This window comes from Rattus rattus, chromosome 16, assembly GCF_011064425.1.
Source record: "Rattus rattus isolate New Zealand chromosome 16, Rrattus_CSIRO_v1, whole genome shotgun sequence".
NCBI classification, from domain to species: Eukaryota; Metazoa; Chordata; class Mammalia; order Rodentia; family Muridae; genus Rattus; species Rattus rattus.
The window spans coordinates 37,341,609-37,362,107 of record NC_046169.1 but is presented as its reverse complement, the minus strand read 5'-3'; the positions used below and the strand labels follow the sequence as shown (position 1 = coordinate 37,362,107).

Sequence of the window (20,499 nt, the reverse complement as noted above, 5' to 3'; positions counted from 1 at the left end):
GAGAGAGAGAGAGAGAGAGAGAGGAGAGAGAGAGATTTCCATCTTGTAATACACAATCCCTCAGTCACTTTGTACTCCTTCATGCCACCTGCCACTCACCCCAATGCTCTATGTCAAGTTCAAAGTGATGCCTGTTATAGACTGGGTCGGGGAGGGGAGGGGACAGAGGTTAGGGTGGTGAGGGTGTCTCTGCCCAACTGCGCTGAGCACAGGGGAACAGAAAGGGGCCTTTATGGAGAATGTAGATGATGATTAAAAGGGGACTTGTCCTTGCGCTAGAAGCTGTCCTGGTCCCAGGCAGGAGGTCATTCTTAAGTCTCCCCTGCCTCTTCTCAGGGTCTGGATCTGCATTCCCCCCCCCCCATTCTAAAGGCTAGCCAGGTTCTAGCAAAATACTGATCTGTGGCCTGGGCTATCGCAAGAGGGTCTGTTGAGCTTCCAGCCTTCTGCCTGCCTGATGGCCCCTCAGATGTTTCAAGCACACGGAGAAACAAGTGTAGACTCTTAAATGTAAAATATCCCCATCTTACAGAGATGTTCCTTTAAAACAAAAAGACAACCTTCCATGCACACAAAACACTTCTGCAAGGTGTGCTGGGTCTTTCAAGTTGCCAGCTTGTGACCTTCGATCCAGCAGGTGAACTCCAGGCCCTTAGCATGGAGTCAGGAGCCCATCAACACAGGCTGCCACCATTGGCGTCCACAGTTACCACCCCACCATTAACGGCAGGCTCACCCTGGCTTACTTCAACCACTCCCAAGGATGGGTCCCAGTCTGCCTGAGGATGAACAAGGAAATCAGGTGTGGTAGCTCACACCTGAATCTCAGTACTTGGAAAGCTGAGAGCTGAGTCAGGGGGATCACCATGAGTTAGAGGCTGCTTAGAACTATATAGTTCAAGGTTTGCCTGCACTATGTAGTAAGACATTCTCTACAAGACAATCATAACAGCCCAAAATGAAGGGCATGTGCTATGTTGGTGGCTTAGGAATCTGCTTGTTTATCTCAGCAAAGGCATTGGATGCTTCGGCTACAACTATCAGGCCACATCATTTCCCTGCTTAAAAATCTCCTCACTGCCTTTATGCTCGCTCTGTCCAGACTCTGGTCTTGAACCCCTAACTCCTACAAAAGCTGATCCTGCCTGTCTTTCCATCTGGCTTAGCCATTTACCACGCTCTGCCAGATTCAAGCAACAATGGCTGTGTAACTCGGCTAGTTTTCTGGCTCAAGAGACCTTTTGGAGGAAGATGGCAATGACCTCAGGTCACCTGTATGTAAAGTACACGTCAGACTCAGGCAGTGCCCCTTTTTCTTTTTACAATGGATGAGCGTGACCCCTCTCTCTAACCCCATGCTCTGGGAAGAAACTGATTCCAGAGAGTTGAAACTATGTTTCTAGCATGCAGCCTAGGATTCCAGTCTGCAAGAGTTGAAACTATGTTTCTAGCATGGAGCCTAGGATCTCCTTCTGCAGGAAGCTACTCTCACCATCAAGCCCCATTTCTCCCGCAGTGACCTCACCTTGTCCCAAGCTTTCATTCCTCACTACTCTCCCGTGCCATCCCCCAGGGGCCACTGCTATGTGCCAGGGCCTCCCTAAGGTAAGTGGGAAGAAAGAAAGCCAACTCTTGGTCAGCTTGGTAAGAACAACCCATTGCTTCCTGGAAGTCCCTGGGATTCTTACTCTCTGGTTTGCCTCGTGTGCTTTGTCCAGCTTTTTGATGATGAACCACTATCCAATACTGGAGATCCTCTAGCTTATCACTGGAGAGGGTGACAACCTCAATGCCACCATTATTCCTCCCAGTGTTCTTGAGGTTGTCCAGCCCAGGGTTCCTGGGACCTGAGAACATGTGATATGTGCCAAGAGTGATGATCCCAGGGCCAAACACTGCAGTTACAACCCACTCGGGTCACCGGCTCCAGTGACTGGTTCTTCATCTTCATAGTGGGATGGTACTAGGACCTATTTCAGGGGATGGTGGGGAGAGTCATGCATTTAATGTTTCTTTTGATGGCTTCATTTTAACAAATTGGCCAATGGGGAGGTTCTTCCCTGGTCTTACTGGAGTCTTTCCTCTTTCCTTCAGGAGCAAGGTCCATGTCTCTGTGGTACTGACTGAAATGTCCTCCTCTGTGATGACCTTGAACGAAGGGAGCCTTTGAGGCAGCCACACTGAGCGCGCCCTCCCTCTGTGCCCTGCCTCCTCTCCTCCCTCCTCAGAAGCTGGTCTCCTTTCATTCTGTCCTTTTTGATCCTCTCTTTAGATGCTTCTTGGCGGGAGATAAAATATTAGTTGATTGGAAAACACATTGCACTAACGTTTACAGGGTGTAACCAAATTTACTTTTAATTTGATGGGGAGCGGAACTCCACAGGCATCGCTGGCTGATTTGAATTTCAACTGCCAGCTATAAACGGTGAAGCAGCTGGGCCTGGGACTCGGGACTCATGGGAAGCATTGTACTGTAAGCCAGAGTATGTAAGCCAGCAGTCAGAGTATAGGTGTAGATGCTCACACGCACAGCATGCTCACACGCACAGGCACACAGATGCATTCATGTGCGCACAGCTAGATCCCATGCACACATGCACCGTGTTACATGCACTGTGCATACCAGGTGCACAGAAGTTTGCATGGGGTAAAAATATATAGACATTTGTTAATGATGTGTACACTATGTTTATACAGGCTACATGCATGGCATACACATGTTACATATATGATGAACACTCCAGACATAAGCACATACACTGTGCATCCCAAGCACACAAGCACACAAGCACACACACACACACAGGCCCACATATCCTATGCAGTCTGTCTATCCATGCATGCCCCAATCATTACTTTCAAGTGAACATAAAGCCCTCTCCCTCTTCTTCCTCTGTTTCTTCCTTCCTCCCTCTCAGCCATCATCCTTTCCTTCCCTGTCCCTGTTTATCATGTGGCAAGCAGTCCAGCCAAGGAGAGAACAGGCCTCCACGTCCTCAAACTGCACAGTGTGCTTCTAGGGTGCCTGGGTACTCACTGTTTTTTGTGCCTCTTCTCTTCCCGTCTTTTGCTTTTAGGGCTGCAGGAACTAAATGAGAAACAGCCAGTCAGTTGAAAGATAAAAAACAAGCCAGAGCGCCAAGCACAGTTCAAGATTAAACACAGGCAGGTTGTTCAAATGCCAGCATCTTTACAAAAGTGAGTTAGGCCAGGGTTCCTGGCTCATGCCCCTGTGCTGAGAACAGAGTGCCAGAGGATGCCGAGTTCACTGTGGTAGGTTAATCACAGGGACGGTCATGAGGGTCACAGCAGCAGCACCTGCCAAGCCTTAGTACGCATCAGGCTTCGTGCCAAACACTCGGTGGTGAACCATCTCACTCTATTGTTCCCACCACCTATAGGTGGAGGCATGGTTTGCAGTAGCCCATGTAGAGGTGTGGAATTTAAACCTCTGATGGCCTGAGACACTTGGACAGGATCACCCAGCCGCGCTGGGATGAGGCCCAGACCATGGTCTCCTGCAACTGCTGGTTAATCAGGTTACGAGGGAATAGAATGCCACAGAGGTAGACAAAGGCAGATGGGGTTCGGTAGATTATGAAACACTCCATCCTTGAATACTCAAGTACCAGAGGCCCCGGGGTGTGGACAAAATGAGACAAGCCAGGGTCCCAGTGATAAACCAGCAGAACCCTGAGAAAGTGAGTCTGCTGAGCTCAGGCCACACTGCCTTCCCACGTTCACCAGACCCCACTGCTGTCTACTGAGGTCCCGGAAGGGGGATGTGTGCATTAACTTCAGCTAGTGGTACTGCACCAAATTCGAGTCCCTGCCTCTGCTGCTCACATGACATCAGACAAGTGACTTGATCACTTGCCTCAACTACAGAAGGAGGAAGCTACACAGGCTGTGTGGCTGACTGGTTAGTACTTACTGGCAACCAGGGACGTTGTTAATAACTGTTTACTCATTCATGAACACATGGGGGCTTTGCCGTCTCCAAACTACTTTGGATGTGGCTATTGTTACTGAAGAAGCCACCGTTGCCTGTATACCTCTGCCTGACAGATTTGGCTTTGAATTTTGGCTGTGGTCCTGGCCTCTTTGGTCTTAGTCTCAGTTTCTCCATCTGCCAAATGGGAACTATAAGCGTGCCCACGGCTCAAGGTTGAGATGGGTCATGGAAGGAGCTAAATGCAGGACCCATTCTGTGTTAGTCTCTGTAGGTGACAGCCTCATGTGGCAACTGACATGTCCCTCTCTTCCTCGTCCAAATGTAAGGAGGTTATGATGGATAATGAGGCTTGTGTCCAATGTCTTGACTTCTTCCAATGTCTGGGGAGCACTTGGTACATACAGAACCCCATGGACGTTCCGAGCTGGCTATAAATGGCCCGGAAGATCAACATGGGCTCTCATTGCTGAGGGAACTGAGGCCCATGAAGCCAGATGGGAACACAGGGATAGAAGCTGGGAGCCCACCCCAGCAGCTGCCCAGAGCCCACAGGAGTAGAAGGCTGAGCACACAACCAGAAGCAGCAAGACTCTTACCTGTGTCTCCTTTTCTTGGAGAAAGACCTGGTTCAAGGGAAAGAGGGGGGAGGAGAGACAGAAGGAAGGGGGAGGGGAGATGGCGGAGTGGCAGGAGGAGAGAATAAACACAGGTGAGTGGGTATCTCTTCTGGGATGACACTTTAGTGCTAGGGGGTCTGTGGGACTTAGTACTCCTCACCACTGAACCCCCCTCCCATCAGATTTTGAAGGACATGAAGACCCTTGGGAAACGCTGCCTTACATACTGAGCCTTCTGATCAGTGCTCATAAAAATTGCCAGCAAGCTACTCCAGGATGAGGTTGGACCAGGAGGGCATGGGAAAGTGTGGAGCACTCCCTAGTCCTCCCATCTCTCCCTTAATTGTAGATTTCCCCTCTTCCTCATTCTAGTCTTCCTCCCCCTGCTCCTCTCCCTCTCCTCCTCCACTTCCCCCTCTCCCTCCCCTGTCCCTCCTCCTGCTCCTCCTCCCCTCCCCTCCCCTTGCTCCTCCTCCTCCTCCTCCCTCCCCCTCCCCCTGCTGTGCATCCGTATAACCTCATTCTGTTTATTCTGTGGCAACTATGGAGGGCAGTGAGTTTCAAAACTCATTGTCTGGTCACCTGTGTGTTTCTCCCTCCCCCACACTCCCCTTCTACTGCCCTTCCCATGGCAGTTTGCAGCAGGTTCTAAGTCCAGCGGTTCATCCTCAGTGGGGTGCAGATCTCTTTAGTCACCACTGACCCAGTGGCCGAAAACGATCTGAGATAAGCAGCTGAATTTTGCTCACTCTTTTGTTGTCTGGGGCTCAGAATCTTGAGTGTAAATCGAGGTGAAAGTGAAGTGTTTACAAAGGTCTCACACTTAAGGGAAGCGAAGGCTCTATGACGTGTCTCCTATGCTTGCTACCACCTCCAAAATCATCAACTGTCATTAACCGAACATTTTATGGACACGGACTCAGAGGAGATGGCTGGGGAGAGGGGCACCCAGAAGGGGACTTTAGGGTAAGCTTCACAGTCTTCATTCTCATTTCTCCCCACTCTTCTCTCTCTCTCCAGAGCCTCACTAAATTGACCAGGCTGGCCTTGAACTTGTGACCTTCTTGCCTAGGCCTCATAAGCGGCTGGATTATAGGCCTTGAGTGAGAAGCCACCTGGCTTTCAGGATCAGCACTAGCTGCTCAGCACAGGCGGGAGACAAGCCTTTGTCTGCCTATGCTCATGGGCATGTCCTTGCCTTGGCATCAGGCTCTGTGGTGGGAATGACTTATGACTCTAAATTAACCACATGCCACCAATCACCCACGATCTCAGCTTAGCTGGAGACTATGGATGGATGGGTGGTGGATGTAGCAAGTTTGAAAACATTCCAGCAACACAGGGTGAGATGTGGCCAAACCCCTGGACTGAGAAAACTATTACTTGGTGCCATTTTGAAGACAAGAAAAACCCAAATGACCTCTGATAACTGCACACAATTAGACCATATAGGGGCACCGGAAGAGGTGGGTAAACTAGAATAAGTCACAAGCCGTTCTTTCCCTAAAATCAACAGCCAACTGCAAAGGCTCAGACCATGTGTGGAGTAGAGCAGGGTGACTGCCCGCCCCATGGACACAAAGTTCCTCTGAGGTGGCTGGTGGCAGCTGGCTTCATGAATGTGTCTTGCTTTGCAGAAGCAAAGCATCATGGAAGTTTTGTATTGCTCTATCTCTCAGTTATAACATGTTGGCTTGGCCCATTGACTTTACTCCCAGTGTTTCTTCTTTGCAAATATACATGTGCATTTGACTCTGTGTGTGTGTGTGCGCGTGTGCGCATGTGCATGTGCAGTCGAGTGTATTTAAGCATGTGTGTGCATGCACATGCGTGTGTATATGTGTGTGTATGTGCACGTGTGTGGGTGCAATTGAGTGTGTTTAAGTATGTGTGTGCATACACATGTGTGTGTATATGTGTGTATGAGCACACATGTGCATGCAATTGAGTGTGTTTAAGCATGTGTGTGCATGCACATGTGTGTGTTCATGTGTGCATTACATGTGTGTATAATGGACAGCAAGACTGAGAGTCCAAATCTCATGATTGCCCCTGGTCCCCACCCAAGGTGGCGATCCCCGGATGTCTTGTTCTTCAACATGACCCTACCTTTAGGACACACCTGGAGCCTTTCCCTGGGGCTTTGAAATAAGGACCAAGATATTATTGTCTGCTTCTGGCTTGGCCTGTGATGTGGCAGAAATGGGACAGACACACCGTCCACCCCCAAGGACTTCCCAGGTTCCCTCAGTCCTCCATTCCTTCATCCCAGCCTCTTTCTAGGCCTGGCCAGTCCCCAAACCCTGCTGAGTTCTGACCAGCTCCACTTTCCAGTCCTAGCTAGCTTTAATGGATCCCTGCTCCTCCTTGCAACTCACTGAAGACAGAGATAAAACACAGATGAAGTGAGGACGCAGCAGAGAGGCAGCCGGAGGTTCTTCCGGTGACCTTTGGGCCCCTGACCCCTGCCACATCTGGGGCATCCCTGTCTGTGGAGGAGGAAGGACAGACAGTACCTGTGTCGCTTATGTTTCTTGGAGCTTTTCTTCTTCTTCTTCTTGACTGGAGAGGGGCTGTACGATGGGGACCTGCAGGGAGGGAGACAGGCTGCCATGGGTCCTTTCTTCATAATACCTCAGCTTTTGGGGGGCACCATATACAGGGCCAATGCCCATACTGATAGTAGCTTGCGCTTGTGTCGGATATTATGTGTCGTGCACTTAAGTAGACATAATTGTTATTCTCCCTTTTCAGACTAAAGCGAGATTCAGAGAGGTATAGTGACCTGCCCAAAGACACACAGCCCGGACAGGGATGGTCTGAGATTCGAACAGACTTCTCTCTGCTCCCTAGGTTTGCTCCTTATAACAGCATCAGCCCATGGCTAGCCACCTAGTTAAATCTGAAACACTTCTTGGCCTCATCTGCGGCTTTCCTCAAAAATTATGCCTCTTCCATATTCTGCGCTCTGCTCTCTGCTTTCTCCTGGGTGAGCCTGTGCCCCTGACGTCATAGCATGGGTGAAGCCACCACAGGGCACCTGAGAAACAGTTACCCTCCCTGGGGCCACGGTGCTGACTCAGCCTGACTTACAGACTCAGGTCCCTGGCTTGTCTCTAGCGGGTTAACAAGAAGCTGAAGCTCAGGGCCAGCCTGTGCGAGCCTCTCTAAGAGGGTAGATGTAGGAAGCAGGCAGGGAGTGGTGAGGACTGAGGAGAGCAAGCAGCGGCCTCTCAGATGGGCCTTGGATTTCTGTGTGAGAGTGCAGCCCCAATTTCCCACAGCACCGGTCTTTCCCATAGAAGATTCCAGAAGTCCACATTCTTGTATAAAATACCTCAAATTTCAAAGAGCTAAATTTATTTCCTTAAAAAGTAATAATAAAAGTAAAACCAATAAGCCCCGGCGGGCTTAACAAAAAGATCAGCAAAGAGAAGTGGTTGAGGAACAGTTCAGCACCTCGGGAAGAGCATCTGGAGAAATAATTGGGGAGCCCCAGGCTGGTCCTGCTTCCTTCTCTACGTTCTGCACACTTCTAAAATCGGGAAGCTCGTTTCACTCCGAATCCATCCCCTACCTGACAATGGCCAGGACATCGGGTGTCACCGCACTCCCCCTGAGCCCCATCTGGTTCCATTCTTAACCTGTTGAGGGAGAAACCCCTGCAAACCCGGGCCCAGGCCCGAGCAGTCCAGCGTTGCTCTCTGCTGCCCCCTGCAGGCGTCTACAAACACCGCCTGGGAGATTTGGTGTGATCCCTGTTCCCTGAAGCCAGAATTCTACCCAGAATTCTGCAAGTCGATGAGGGAATCGAAAATATTAAAAACAAACAAACAAAAAAACGTATTAAAAGACTCGTGGTAGTCATAGGAAGTGCTAGCTATCATCCCATCCTGTCTTTATCTTTCTCATCTCTGAAATGGGCATAATGTTTCCTTTACGGAGCGAGGGCAGGAGTGAAAGGAAGGTCGTACCAAGGTGCTTGGCACAAGCCCCTGCACTCCATACCTTTCAGCTTCTCCAGTTCAACGTCCGCGGTGATAACAGCTTGTTATTAATTAGTCATACATGATTGCTAAACACCGTGTCAGCTGCCTCCACATTTTCCTCTTTTGTGATACAGGGTCTCACTTTGTAGCTCAGGCTGACTTAGAATGCACCGCGGCTGGCTTCAACTCTTAGCCATCCTCCTACCTCAGACTCCCAAGTGCTACTATTACAGACACGAGCCCACCACACCCAGAGACGTTTCTCTTCATGTTCTCACAAATCCCAAGAGGTTGGCATAATTACTATCATTTTAAGAAGAAGGTGGGGGGAAAGAAAGAGAGTTGAGGTCTAAGGTCATACAGGCAGCTAAGAGACAAAGAAGGGATTTGAACCCAAGATGGAGTCACAGTCAGACTTATTCCTTTTCTGTCTCTTCTCCTGTCTGAGTCTTTGAGGTTTCATTTCTCGTCAGGATCCTCACCTCCTCCTCTTTTTCCTGGTCGATTTCTTCTTTTTCTTTTTCCCCCTGGAGGAAGGTGGTGGTGTCGGGTCTCTGTCTTGAGAGGCACTGTGGAAAAGGAAAAACCAAGCATAAGAGGGTCCATTGGCTCCTGGGTTGTCACAGTCAAAGAAAGGGAAATGACCCAGCTCCTTGGTGACATCTAATTGTCACCTCATGGCTGATTCGGTCACACCTCAGATTAAAAGTCTCAAAGACTTAATGCACGCCTAATGAGACAGGCACCGTAGTTACCCAAACACCAATTGATTATTTAAAACAAGGTTTATAGAGGTTAACTGCCCCTTAATAGATTTATTATTGAATTTGCAAATGGATCACCTCGGTAAATAAATCACTTTAAAAATAATGAGTTGGCAGTCCAGCCCCACTCCTTTCCCAGTCTGCCCCGTCTACACTTTCCTGCTGTAAATTTCAGGAGGCAGAAGCTGTGTTAAGTAGAAGCCGATTATTAAAAGTGTATTTGCTCGGGTCTAATGTAACAAGATGCATATCTTACATCGCTTCACAGAACCTCAAAAACCCCCCGCTCTTCAGGAATAATTATTTCCCGTTCAATTAAATTCAAACGCACAGGCTGCAGTTAAATGAAGTCAAGTTATCTCCTTTTATAATTGGGGCAGGCTCCCGGGATTTAAAAAAAGAGAGAGGAGAGAGAGGGAACACTATCCTATAGCGAAGAAAGATTGTTTGAAACTGCTTGAGAACAGAAGGGTGGGGGCTCAGTTCACCTTTCTTGGGGCAGCTAGTATTATTCTTATTCTTATTATTTTAATATCAACAAACCCAGCACTGGTACAGTACTGGCTGGTTTTGTGTCAACTTGACACAAGCTGGAGTTATCACAGAGAAAGGAGCCTCCGTTGAGGAAACGCCTCCATGAGACTCAGCTGTGAGGCATCTTCTCAATTAGTGATCAAGGGTGGGAGGGCCCAGCCCATTGTGGGCGGGGCCAGCCCATGGTGGGTGGAGCCATCCCTGGGCTGATAGTCCCGGGTTGTATAAGAAAGCAAGCTGAGCAAGCCAGGGGAAGCAAGCCAGTAAGTGACATCTCTCCATGGCCTCTGCATCAGCTCCTGCCTCCTGATCTGCTTGGGTTCCAGTCCTGACTTCCTTTGGTGATGAACAGAAGTGTGGAAGTGTGAGCTGAATAAACCCTTTCCTCCCCAACTTGCTTCTAGCTCAAGATGATGGCTTGTACAAGAATAAAAACCCTGATTGAGACAGGTATCTTTATTACAGACAAAGAGTTTTATATATCTTGATACATAATATTTAGAAGGCAGGACGCTTGGAGGCCAGAGGGCAACTTTGGGTTTTGTATGTTAGATGTCACCACCGGTGTTTGTTTGTTTAAGACAGGATCTTTCACTGGCCTAGAGCTTAACAAGTGAGTGAGGCTGGTTGACAAATGACAGAGACCTCCTGTCCCCTCTCCCCTCCCCAGCACTGGCATCACAGTATGGGCCACTGCACCGCATTCTTTTGTTTCTTAAACCTGGCCCCTGGTTTAAGAAATAATAAATGAACTCTGGTCTTTATACAGTACGAGGCTGGACCCTTTGTTGACAAAACCCTTCTCTGGGAGACCAGTGTGATTCTTGTCATTTCGTTTCTCAGGTGAGGAAAATGGGGTCCAGGGAGTCGAGCTCACTCACTGGTGGGCGGCCACACAACTAGGAATCGTTTAAGTTGGGATTTGAACCTGTGTGCTTCCTGCTCTGAGAGCAGCCTCAGGAAAGCCCCAGCTGCCCTCTAGAGCCATTTGTGCAGACAGTGAGATGGTAATGGCCCAACTCATTAGAACGTTACAAAACCCTGTGATATTTAATTCCATTTGAAGAATCTGGATCATGGGGGTAGGCAGGAGGGATGATAAGGGATTCGAATGGATTTTAAGGTCTCTGCCCCACCATTAAATGGACACACACACACACACACACACACACACACACACACACACACACACACACACACACACACACACGCACTTAAGAGAGCCACTTCTAACAAGTTAAAAATAAAAGAATCTAATCCCTGGCTACTGAATCACACAATAGACTATCCAGCCAATGAACCGGCTGCTTTTAGAGGCACAGTGGGCCACTTCCAATGTTTTTTCCCCGAAGAGTACTTGACTCATAGCTGGAACCTGAACGTTTTGCCAGTTGACCAAGTGGTGGGTGAAGGATCCTGGTGGCGTGCTGAGCCGTCTTGTCTCACAAGAGCATGCCTCAATGCAGTAGCTGCTGGGAATTTGGGGGTGGCATGGGGGTATTTAAAAGTGTGTCAAAAAATGTGGGAAGGTTCCACTGTTAGGACTGAGAGTTCTGACATCTGGAATCCTAAAGTCTAAAGAGGCGAGGGATCTGAGAACCAGTGTCCTGTTATTTAAACTCCAACAGGGGAAAATTGAGAAGCCTTTAAATGTAGGAGACCTGAGATCCGTGAGGTGGTTATAATTAACCAGTCACCCCGCAGTGTCCCAAAGCCTTCATACACGACGATCTATATTTCTCCGTCTCTTCCCTGTACCCTCATTCTATGAAACACATCACAGACCCGTAGTGAACCACAAGGCAGTTAGCGTCATGTGCAGGGAGGGCCTGGGTGCCCAGTGCTTGTACACATTGGAGTTCCACGTACGGTGGTCAAGCACAGTGGTCAGTGATGCAGCTGCTATGGGAGTGGACAATTCAAGTGGCTAAGTGTGTAGTGGCCAAGTCCACGCTGTAAAGGTACAGGAGACAAGAGCGCCGTGACCAAGTGCACACACCGTGGAGGAGGCAGAGGATGACTCTGCAGAGATTCAGCACACACGGATGAAGAGAAGAACTCAGTTACGGGTATAGCTTTAAAAAGCGCGGTGGCTGAGGAGGTGCTAACCGTGGCTCCAGGTACTTTGGCTGAGTCTGCGGAGGTCCAAGGTAAGAAAAATGGCCGTAAGAAATGATTGTTCCAGAAACGCACAGACCTCTCTAGCTCAGAGATTTTTTTTTCTTTTTGAACTTCGATTGTTGTCATCTCAGAGGTGGGAATTAAACCAGGTACCCAGGTCATAAGTTTGATGCCACTTGCCTTGGCCTGGCACTGAGTACATTGACAGGTAAGGGGATCGTGTGACAGTCACACGCCACGTAACATTGCTACAATTGATGAGATTGTCGCCCCGTTAGACGATAATGGAGCTGAAAGGCTCCTACTGAGGGTGTCACTCATGCATGTGTGGTACTGCCGGAGGGGGCAAGCCCCTGTGTTTTCAGTCAGGTAAGACAGAGTGCCAATACTTATGCACTGATCTTGATGCTTGGTCATGCTGACAAAGGGCAGGGGGTGGTATAACCACTGTAGTTTTATCATCAGCATTTGCTTCAGGTCGAAGCCTTTCTGTGTAATATTCTGATTTCATCGTTGGTTCTTGCACTCCATCTGACCTAGGACTGTTTTATTCACCACCACTCTCAGGTGTTTGGACAACAAGATGCTCTGAGGACAGACACTTCAGAATGTGTCCCATCGTTAAGAATAATCAATATGACTTCTCTTATCACCAGTACGATGGTTGTTAATTACCATTGTTACTGTGGCTTTTGAACTCCTCCGAGAATCCGTCACAGACAGAGGACAGGAGGCCCAGACTTGCTGTGTGGCTCAGTTGACAACACGGTGTCATCTATTTTGAGGACCTCCTGTGTCCTACACCCACAGCTATGGTTTGCATCTGGAATGTCCCCCCACATCTGAACCCTGCTTTCCCTGGGTGGCTGTTTTGGAGAGGTCATGTGGGCTTTAAGAGTTGGAACTTGCATGAGGAAAGTAGGTCAGTAGGTCATTGGTGGTGGGCCTTTGAAGGTGACAACTATCCTGGTTTTGGTCATGCTGTCTCTGCGCTCTGTCCTGGCCATCAGCTCACAACGTAACCATCAACTGAAGATGCAATTCCTTTAGCCCTTACCCACTCTGGTCACTAGAAATAACCCCCAAAACAGGAGCCAAAGAAAACCTTTCTTCCCATTTTCCATACCCTGTTTCTATTAGGTACTCAGTTAGCAGGGCAGAGCAATTACCAATCCTGACCTGTTCCAGTCCTTGCCTCAGGCTTCAGAAGGAGATGTCCACATCCCCACCCACAGCTGTTTAACGAGGGTGTGGACCAGAGTCCAAAAACGTACCATCCACACTCAAAAAAGAAATGATGATGTGCTTGTAATCAAGACACTGGATGCAATGAATGGATATTGGGGGCTTGCTGGGCAATCAGCCTAACCTAACTGGTGAGCAATGGGTGCCTGTAGGAGACCCTGACATGGAAAACAAGCAGTGCCTGAGGAGTAACACCTGAGGCTGACCTCTGCTTCACACACCCCCATTCACTACCCATTGTGTACCTACACACATGCACACACACACATGCATGAACACATACTCATGCATGCATGCACAGAGACATGTACATACATACACACATATACACATACAGACTCACATGCAGGCTCATACTCCCACATGTACACACTCATGCATAAATGCGCACACACACATATGCACATACACAAGCACATGCACACACACACAATCACACTCTCACAGTTGCATATGCACACACTCATACACATATGCATGAACACACACTCATGCACACACGCACACACACACCTGCACACATGCTCCTACATGCACACACTCATACATACACATTCACGAACACACAGTTGTGCATGCATTCACAGATACATGCACATGCATGCACATACATGCATGCATAGTCATGCATGCATACAAGACATGCACATACATGCATGTGCACACACATTTACACATGCATGTATGCACTCTCCCACTCCCACATGTATGCATTCATGCATACACACACAAACAAGCATGCGTGCACACATGCACACACTCTCACAGTTGTGTATGCACACACGCATACACACATGCATGAACACACACTTGTGCACACATGCACACAGACATGCACATGCATGCTCACACACATACAATGGTGTTATGAGCATATCTGTATGAGACAATCATGGACCAGGCTGTAGGTGTGTAAGGTAGAAAATTACAAACCAGGACATAGAGAGTGTTGGGTCCTTTATTGTCAACTGCAGGCTTGGTTTAGTTAAGGTAAAAAGACTGGAATTTATTTGTTTACTTAGTGTTTATTATTTAGCATGTCTGTGTATGGGCACACATGCACGCACGTGTGTTGTGGTGCACATGTGGAGGTCAGAAGACAACTTATCAGGAGTTGGTTCTTTCCTTTAACCACCTAGGACCTGGGATCTACTCCAAGTCCTCAGACTTATCAACAAACATCCTTATCTCCTGGGCTTTCTTGCTGGTCCCAGCTAGTGTTCAAGATAACCAGTTTTAATTACTGGCTATCATATGTTGGCCATTGTATCCCCTTTATGAGCTTCAGTAACATGCCACTTACGGGCGTCTACTATAGTACCCATCATCTATTGGGGACAGAAGAGACAGTGGCTGAACAGCTGACTTAAGGAATGAGTATAATGGTCTGAAACTCAGGACACAGAAAATGAAATTATGGATTGAGAGTCTGAAACTCTTAGAATCCCTGTGTCGGGAGGAACCGTATCATTAAATGTCAGGGTCTCATCTGACCAATGACCCAAATGGAGGTGAAGCTAGACTATGAAACTGACTGGATTGTGATGCCCAGGAGACAGGCAGAGTATACTTTTGGGGTGTGTGTGTGTGTGTGTGCATGCATGTGTGTGTGTGTGTTCCTAAGATGATTGACATATAGAACAGCCAATAAGGAGGGAAGACCTGCCATTGCTGGGATGGTCAGATATTTGGTGGGCTTTCAAAGAAACAAAGGTAGGAAGAGGAAGAGGCCCAACCAAGAAAGGAGTGACAATCTCCCTCCCCTCCATCTCCTTTCCCCCTCCCCATATCCCTTTCCCCCTCCCCTCCATTTCCCTCCCTCCCCTTCCTCCTCCCCATCCCCCCTCCTCTCTCCTCCTGTTCCCCCTTCCCCATCCTCCCTCCCCGTTCCTTCATCTCCCTCCCCTCCTTCTATCTCCCTCCATCTCCCCTTTCCCCTTCATCCCCTTTTCTACCCCCTCCACCTGTCCTGCCACACTGTCACAGAAACAACAGAACCGAGTGACAACGGAGCAAAAACTCTGAAGCCAAGAGCAGAGAGTAACCATCCTTATTTTGTTTCCATAAGCATTTGTCCCCCTGAGGGGACGCTAACTCATATGAGCTGAGCCTAGCTTGCCCCCTGTTTTTAATAAATACGCTGTCATTAGAACTCCAGTACCCCCATTCAGTGCCTGAGTCTAAATAGTTGTGGCAACCACCATTGGGTTCGCAAACCTGAAATGCTGGCTCTCTGGCTCAGTACAGAACACGTTAGCATACGCTCACACTCCCAAAGAGGAACTTGGGAAAGGGAAGGGGTCAGAGAGGGCACACATCACCATCCCACGCTCGGCTCTAACTTGCCCTTGGTTTGAAGGAGGTGCAGCCTCTCACCTGTGTGCTCTGGCAGGACCCAGCTCCCTGCAAGCTTTCTCTCTTCCCCAGCTGTTGGTACCAAGGGCCTCAGTGGCCAGACGTTGGCCCAGCTTCTCTGAAGGTCCGTCCTGGTCTGGGAGCAGGAGACTGCTCTGCGGCTCTGTCCTGCAGGGGAAGAGATGAGGACGTAAACACATTATGGCATTTGGAGTTGTCTCGTTAGATCGTCAGACCTACGATTTTCTAGCCCCTTGCTAGATAGACTGAGATCATTGGATTATCATCGGACTTTTTCTTCTCTGAGTGGGATGGGGGTGGGAGTGGGGAAGCATTTCCAGTTCAAGGCAGCCAAGATCCACGTGTCATCTCAACGGTTCTCTTTCTGCCTCGGGGACTTGAAGGCTACAAACTCTAAATATGGAAGCCACTTGGAGGAAGGGAGACATCTGAACTATCACAATTTTATAAGAAAGAAGTGAGCCACATGAAGGTCTCAGAGTTTGTCACTGCTCTGCACACGTTGTCCTGACTCAGATATGGAAGAGTCTTGGAAACCAGAAGTCACATTCTCTCTCAATGAAGCATAGAAGGAGTAATTTAACCCCTCGGCCCCCTCCTTTACTAAAACTCCGTGTCTGTATTATCTGTCCCCTCTTAGCCATGGGTATTTATTTATTTATTTATTTACTTATGTATGTATGTATGTATGTATGTATGTATTTATTTAACCAGTACTCATCCAAGCTCCAAAAGTACTAAGTGGAAAAATTCTGCAAGCAGATTACAAGAATAAACGAATGCTCCCCTTAGTAGCACAAGGAAACCTTGCGCCGTCCTACTGTCTGCGTCCTTTAAACCAGAGTATCCAAGCTCTGTATGCCACCTGACTGTCAGCCATGCAGTAGTCATCTTTAGCAGATTAACTGAATTGGTGTAAGAACACTATCTTGGTTAGGGTTTTACTGCTGTAAACAGACACCACGACCAAGGCAACTCTCATAAGGACAACATTTAACTGGGGCTGGCTTACAGGTTCAGAGGTTCAGTCCATTATCATCAAGAAAGGAGCATGGCCGCATCCAGGCAGGCACGGTGCAGGAGGAGCTGAGAGTTGTACACCTTCATCTGAAGGCTGCTAGGACAAGGGTCTTAAAGCCCATGCCCATGGTAACACACCTCCTCCAACAAAGCCACACCTCCTCCAACAGGGCCACGCCCTTCGGACAAGGCCACGCCCACTCTGACAAGTCTGGTGTCTCTTGGCAGGGGTGGGGCCGCCTATTTGGAAGAGCAGTTCCTGTGAAGGCTTAAGGTTCCTTCTTCCTGCCAAACAGTACCTCGGAGTTACCAATAGGCCTCACCGATTTGAGTCCTAGGAAGGGACAAGAAGTTGCCTAGTCACTCAAGCCTTTGTGGATCCTGTTACTCAAAGTCCTGGATCCAAACTAAGAGGATTCAGGAGCTTGAGGGCCCTGAGTGTATCTGGGCTCATCCTGCTTCCTGGCACCTGGTCAAGCATCAGTCTAAGTCATCAGCTTCTCTGCACCGGTCTCCTGCAGATCCTGCAGCTCTTGAATCAATGCTGGATCTGATAAGTTCCCCGATCCTTAGGGTTTCCAGCAAGTGAGCCAAGCCCAGTCCATAGAGAAGCCAGAGCAGAATAACACATCCATCTCTGCCAGCCACTTATTGGTGTGTCTTCAGAAGCAGAGCTGCAAGTCACTGCCAGCCAAGGAGGAATGGAGATTCTAATCAAGGCTGCCTCCTGCCTGGTCCAGGCCAACCTGCATTCATTAACTCCAACCTCGGTGCCAGTTCTCAGTGCGGGGATGCGGTGATCCAATCAGGGATGCTACTAGGACCGTGAGGTTTATGTCCAGATGGCAGAGGTGATTATTGTCATGTAAATATGTGTGATGGCTTATATATGGCTGGCCCCAGGAGGGGCTCTATTAGGAGGTGTGGCCCTGTTGGAGTGGGTGTGGCTTTGTTGGATGGGTGTGGCCCTGTTGGAGGGGGTGTGGCCTTGCTGGAGTAGGTGTGGCCTTTTTAAGACCCTCATCCTAGCTGCCTGGAAGTCAGTATTGTGCTAGCAGCCTTCAGATGAAGATGTAGAACTCTCAATTCCTCCTGCACCATGCCTGCCTGGATGCCGCCATGTTCCCACCTTGATGATAATGGACTGAACCTCTGAAACTGTAAGCCAGCTCCAATTAAATGTTGTCCCTTATAAGAGTTGCTTTGGTCATGGTATTTGTAAAACCCTAAGACAGTATGGAAAAATGTGACTTATTGAATGTGACCGATTAGGATGAGGATGGAGTAGCATAGAGGATGGGGAAGATGGGAGAGTGACTATTGCTTCACAGACTCAGAAAAGACTCCTTTGATGAGTCACAGAGGGAGAGGGAACTTGCAGGGCTAACGTTCAGAACGAGGTGGCCTAAAATGTATTCACAGTTTGATTGACACCATTGCCAGCCACACCATATCCCCTTCACTGGAAAAGGCGGATGGAGCTTGCCCTGAGTAAGTGGGACGTGTGATCTTGTATGACTCTCAGACTATGTCGCTGGGCAGCTTTTGCCTTGCTCTCCTTGAGCGATCGTCAGGGACCATCGTCTACCATGTTGTAAGAACACAGCCCAATGGCGAGGCCGGCTGCCTGTAGCTAGCACTGACATCCAGCCGTGCGAGCAAGCATGTGGACATGAACCCTCTGAAACAGAGCAAGCTTTCGGTGGAAGACACAATCTTTGTGGCACCGGACGGCGACCTCGTTAGATGTGCTGAGCCAGAATCATACAACCACATTCTCAACTCACAGAAACTAAGAAGCAAGGGCTTACTGCCCTCCCCCCCTCCCCCCGCCCCCTCGGCCTCGCCCCCCCCCGCCCGCCCTGTACAAGGGTTAGGAGGGGTTTTGTTTTGTTTGTCATGCATCCATTCTGTACAGGTATCTGCAGAAAGGGGGAGGTGTGTGCCAGGCAGAAGGATTCAAGTTGAAAGACCTTGGCACATGCAGGAACGGCAAGAGGTGAGATCAGAGACCAGCCCTTTGCAGTCAAATTTCTGTAGCTTTGCACTGGAGATGTGCTAGCCTAGCTTGTACTTTCTCTCCAATAGGGCTAGCTTCAGCTTTCTGGACTGGGGTACCCTACTGGGAAATCTGTGGTAAAACAAACAGAAATGTAATAAATTCTACAGAAAGCGCTGAAGGGAGGCTCGGGCTCCTCCATGATAGAACATTCAATTCCAAGCATCCTAACATTTTGTGACTTAGCTTCCCATTGCTTCCTGGTCTCTGTCTCTTGCCTACAGGTCCACATACGAGTGCGTATGCACGTGTTTGCACGTGGAAGCCAGAGGTCAACCTCAGATACTGTCTCTGGGACTTGGGACTTGTTGAGGTCTAGGCTTGCTTCCCAGGAGTTCAAGGCATCTCCCCACCCTTTGTGTGCCACCACACCCAGCTCCCTTCACAGGCACGGGAGATTGAACTCTGTTGTGTAGCAAGTGCCGGAGCTGAGCCATCTCCCAGCTCAGCTCGGCTCGCTTGAAACCGGAAGAGAGCTCGAGCTTAGAGCCCTATGTTTCCCAAGCTTAGCGCAACATCAAAAGTTCCCAGTGAGGTTTCTGAAAAAGACCCTAGGACCCGCTGTAGATATAAGCGTCTCAAAGAGGTTGACCCAGGAACGACCATGCTAAAGAAACATCCCAGATAACTCAGCCATTTGTCAGACCGTGCACAAAATCCAAAGACGCCTCGGGATCTGGCCCCAGTCCCATCTCCTGCTTCTCTCCACGTCTTTCCATTGTTTGAGCCATATGGTCTTCTCGCTGTTTCTCAAATAGGTCAAAAGCTTTCCCTGCCCCAGGCCCTTGGCACTTGCTGTTCTGTGCACCTGGCATTCAGCTCCTGCAGCAGCTTGCCTAGCCATCTCCTCACTCTCTGTCAGGGGTCACCTTTGCAGAGGGCTGTCCCTGGCTTCTGTGTCTTGACCCCTCTTCACCTCTGTAGGAACCACTGGTTGCTGCTTTCTTCAGGATGACAGTTTTATACGTCCTTTAGCCGGTAATCTCCTGGATGGGCACGTGAGTTCTTGAGACAGGGACTGGTCCTCTGACCATCCCGTCATCAGAACGTCTGATGCTGCATCTGTTTGCTACGGAAGGGGTGAAGGGATGAGCGGAGGAATTCTGGTGACTGCTCCTGGGTGCAGGCTCGAGGGTGAGGGGACTTGACAGGACTTGACTGTGAATGGCCACAGCCCTTCAAGGGAACCAGACCTCAGTTGCAGCGTCCACCATGTCTTTCTGTTTCCAGTCTTGCATCTTTCTGGGGCCTTAAGAAAAAAAAAAAGTTCCATTTCTGCTGAAGCATGCCCACAGCTGCCTTGTCTTTACCACAGAGTTATTCGATGTTGATATATATATATATATATATATATATGCATATATATATATATATATATATATATATATATATATATATATACTTAAAAGAAGGCAAGATCTTCAGGGGACAGCTGAAGCTGAGACAGAGAGCCAGGGGCCGGCACACTCCACTTCACGGGTGCTAAGTTCCTTGAGGCTTTTCCTCCTCTCTGCGTTCCTGCTAATCAGAGGCCCTGGCACTGCTGCTGCCTGTAGTCATGGCAACAAACAGCCGATTCCTAGCCTCTGATAAGAGTCAGGGCTGAACTTTCTCAAAAACTCTCTAAGACGCCTGGGTCTCTAGCTGCTTGTTCAATTCTCCATCAAAGCATCCACAGATGGAGCAGTCTCCAGCCGCTCCCAACAAAACAACAACTATAACTACAACAGAAAAAAACACTCATTTGGCCTGGAGCCAGAGGCCAATCCTCATGACCCTAGCCCTAGGCAGAGTTAACACAATTTTAGAAACAGACAAA

General features: G+C 48.9%; 1 protein-coding gene across 1 annotated transcript in view; it reads right to left on the bottom strand.

Moving 5' to 3' along the window:
• Positions 1-20,499, bottom strand: part of Srrm4 (serine/arginine repetitive matrix 4) — a 61,557-nt gene that overhangs the window by 28,851 nt on the left and 12,207 nt on the right. Inside the window, exons 5-9 of the mRNA XM_032886503.1 lie at positions 15,602-15,748; positions 9,044-9,130; positions 7,089-7,160; positions 4,552-4,578; positions 3,038-3,088 (exon numbers count right to left, since the gene is read on the bottom strand). Of these exons, the coding sequence (XP_032742394.1) occupies positions 3,038-3,088; positions 4,552-4,578; positions 7,089-7,160; positions 9,044-9,130; positions 15,602-15,748 (384 nt within the window). The remainder of the gene's footprint in view (positions 1-3,037; positions 3,089-4,551; positions 4,579-7,088; positions 7,161-9,043; positions 9,131-15,601; positions 15,749-20,499) is intronic.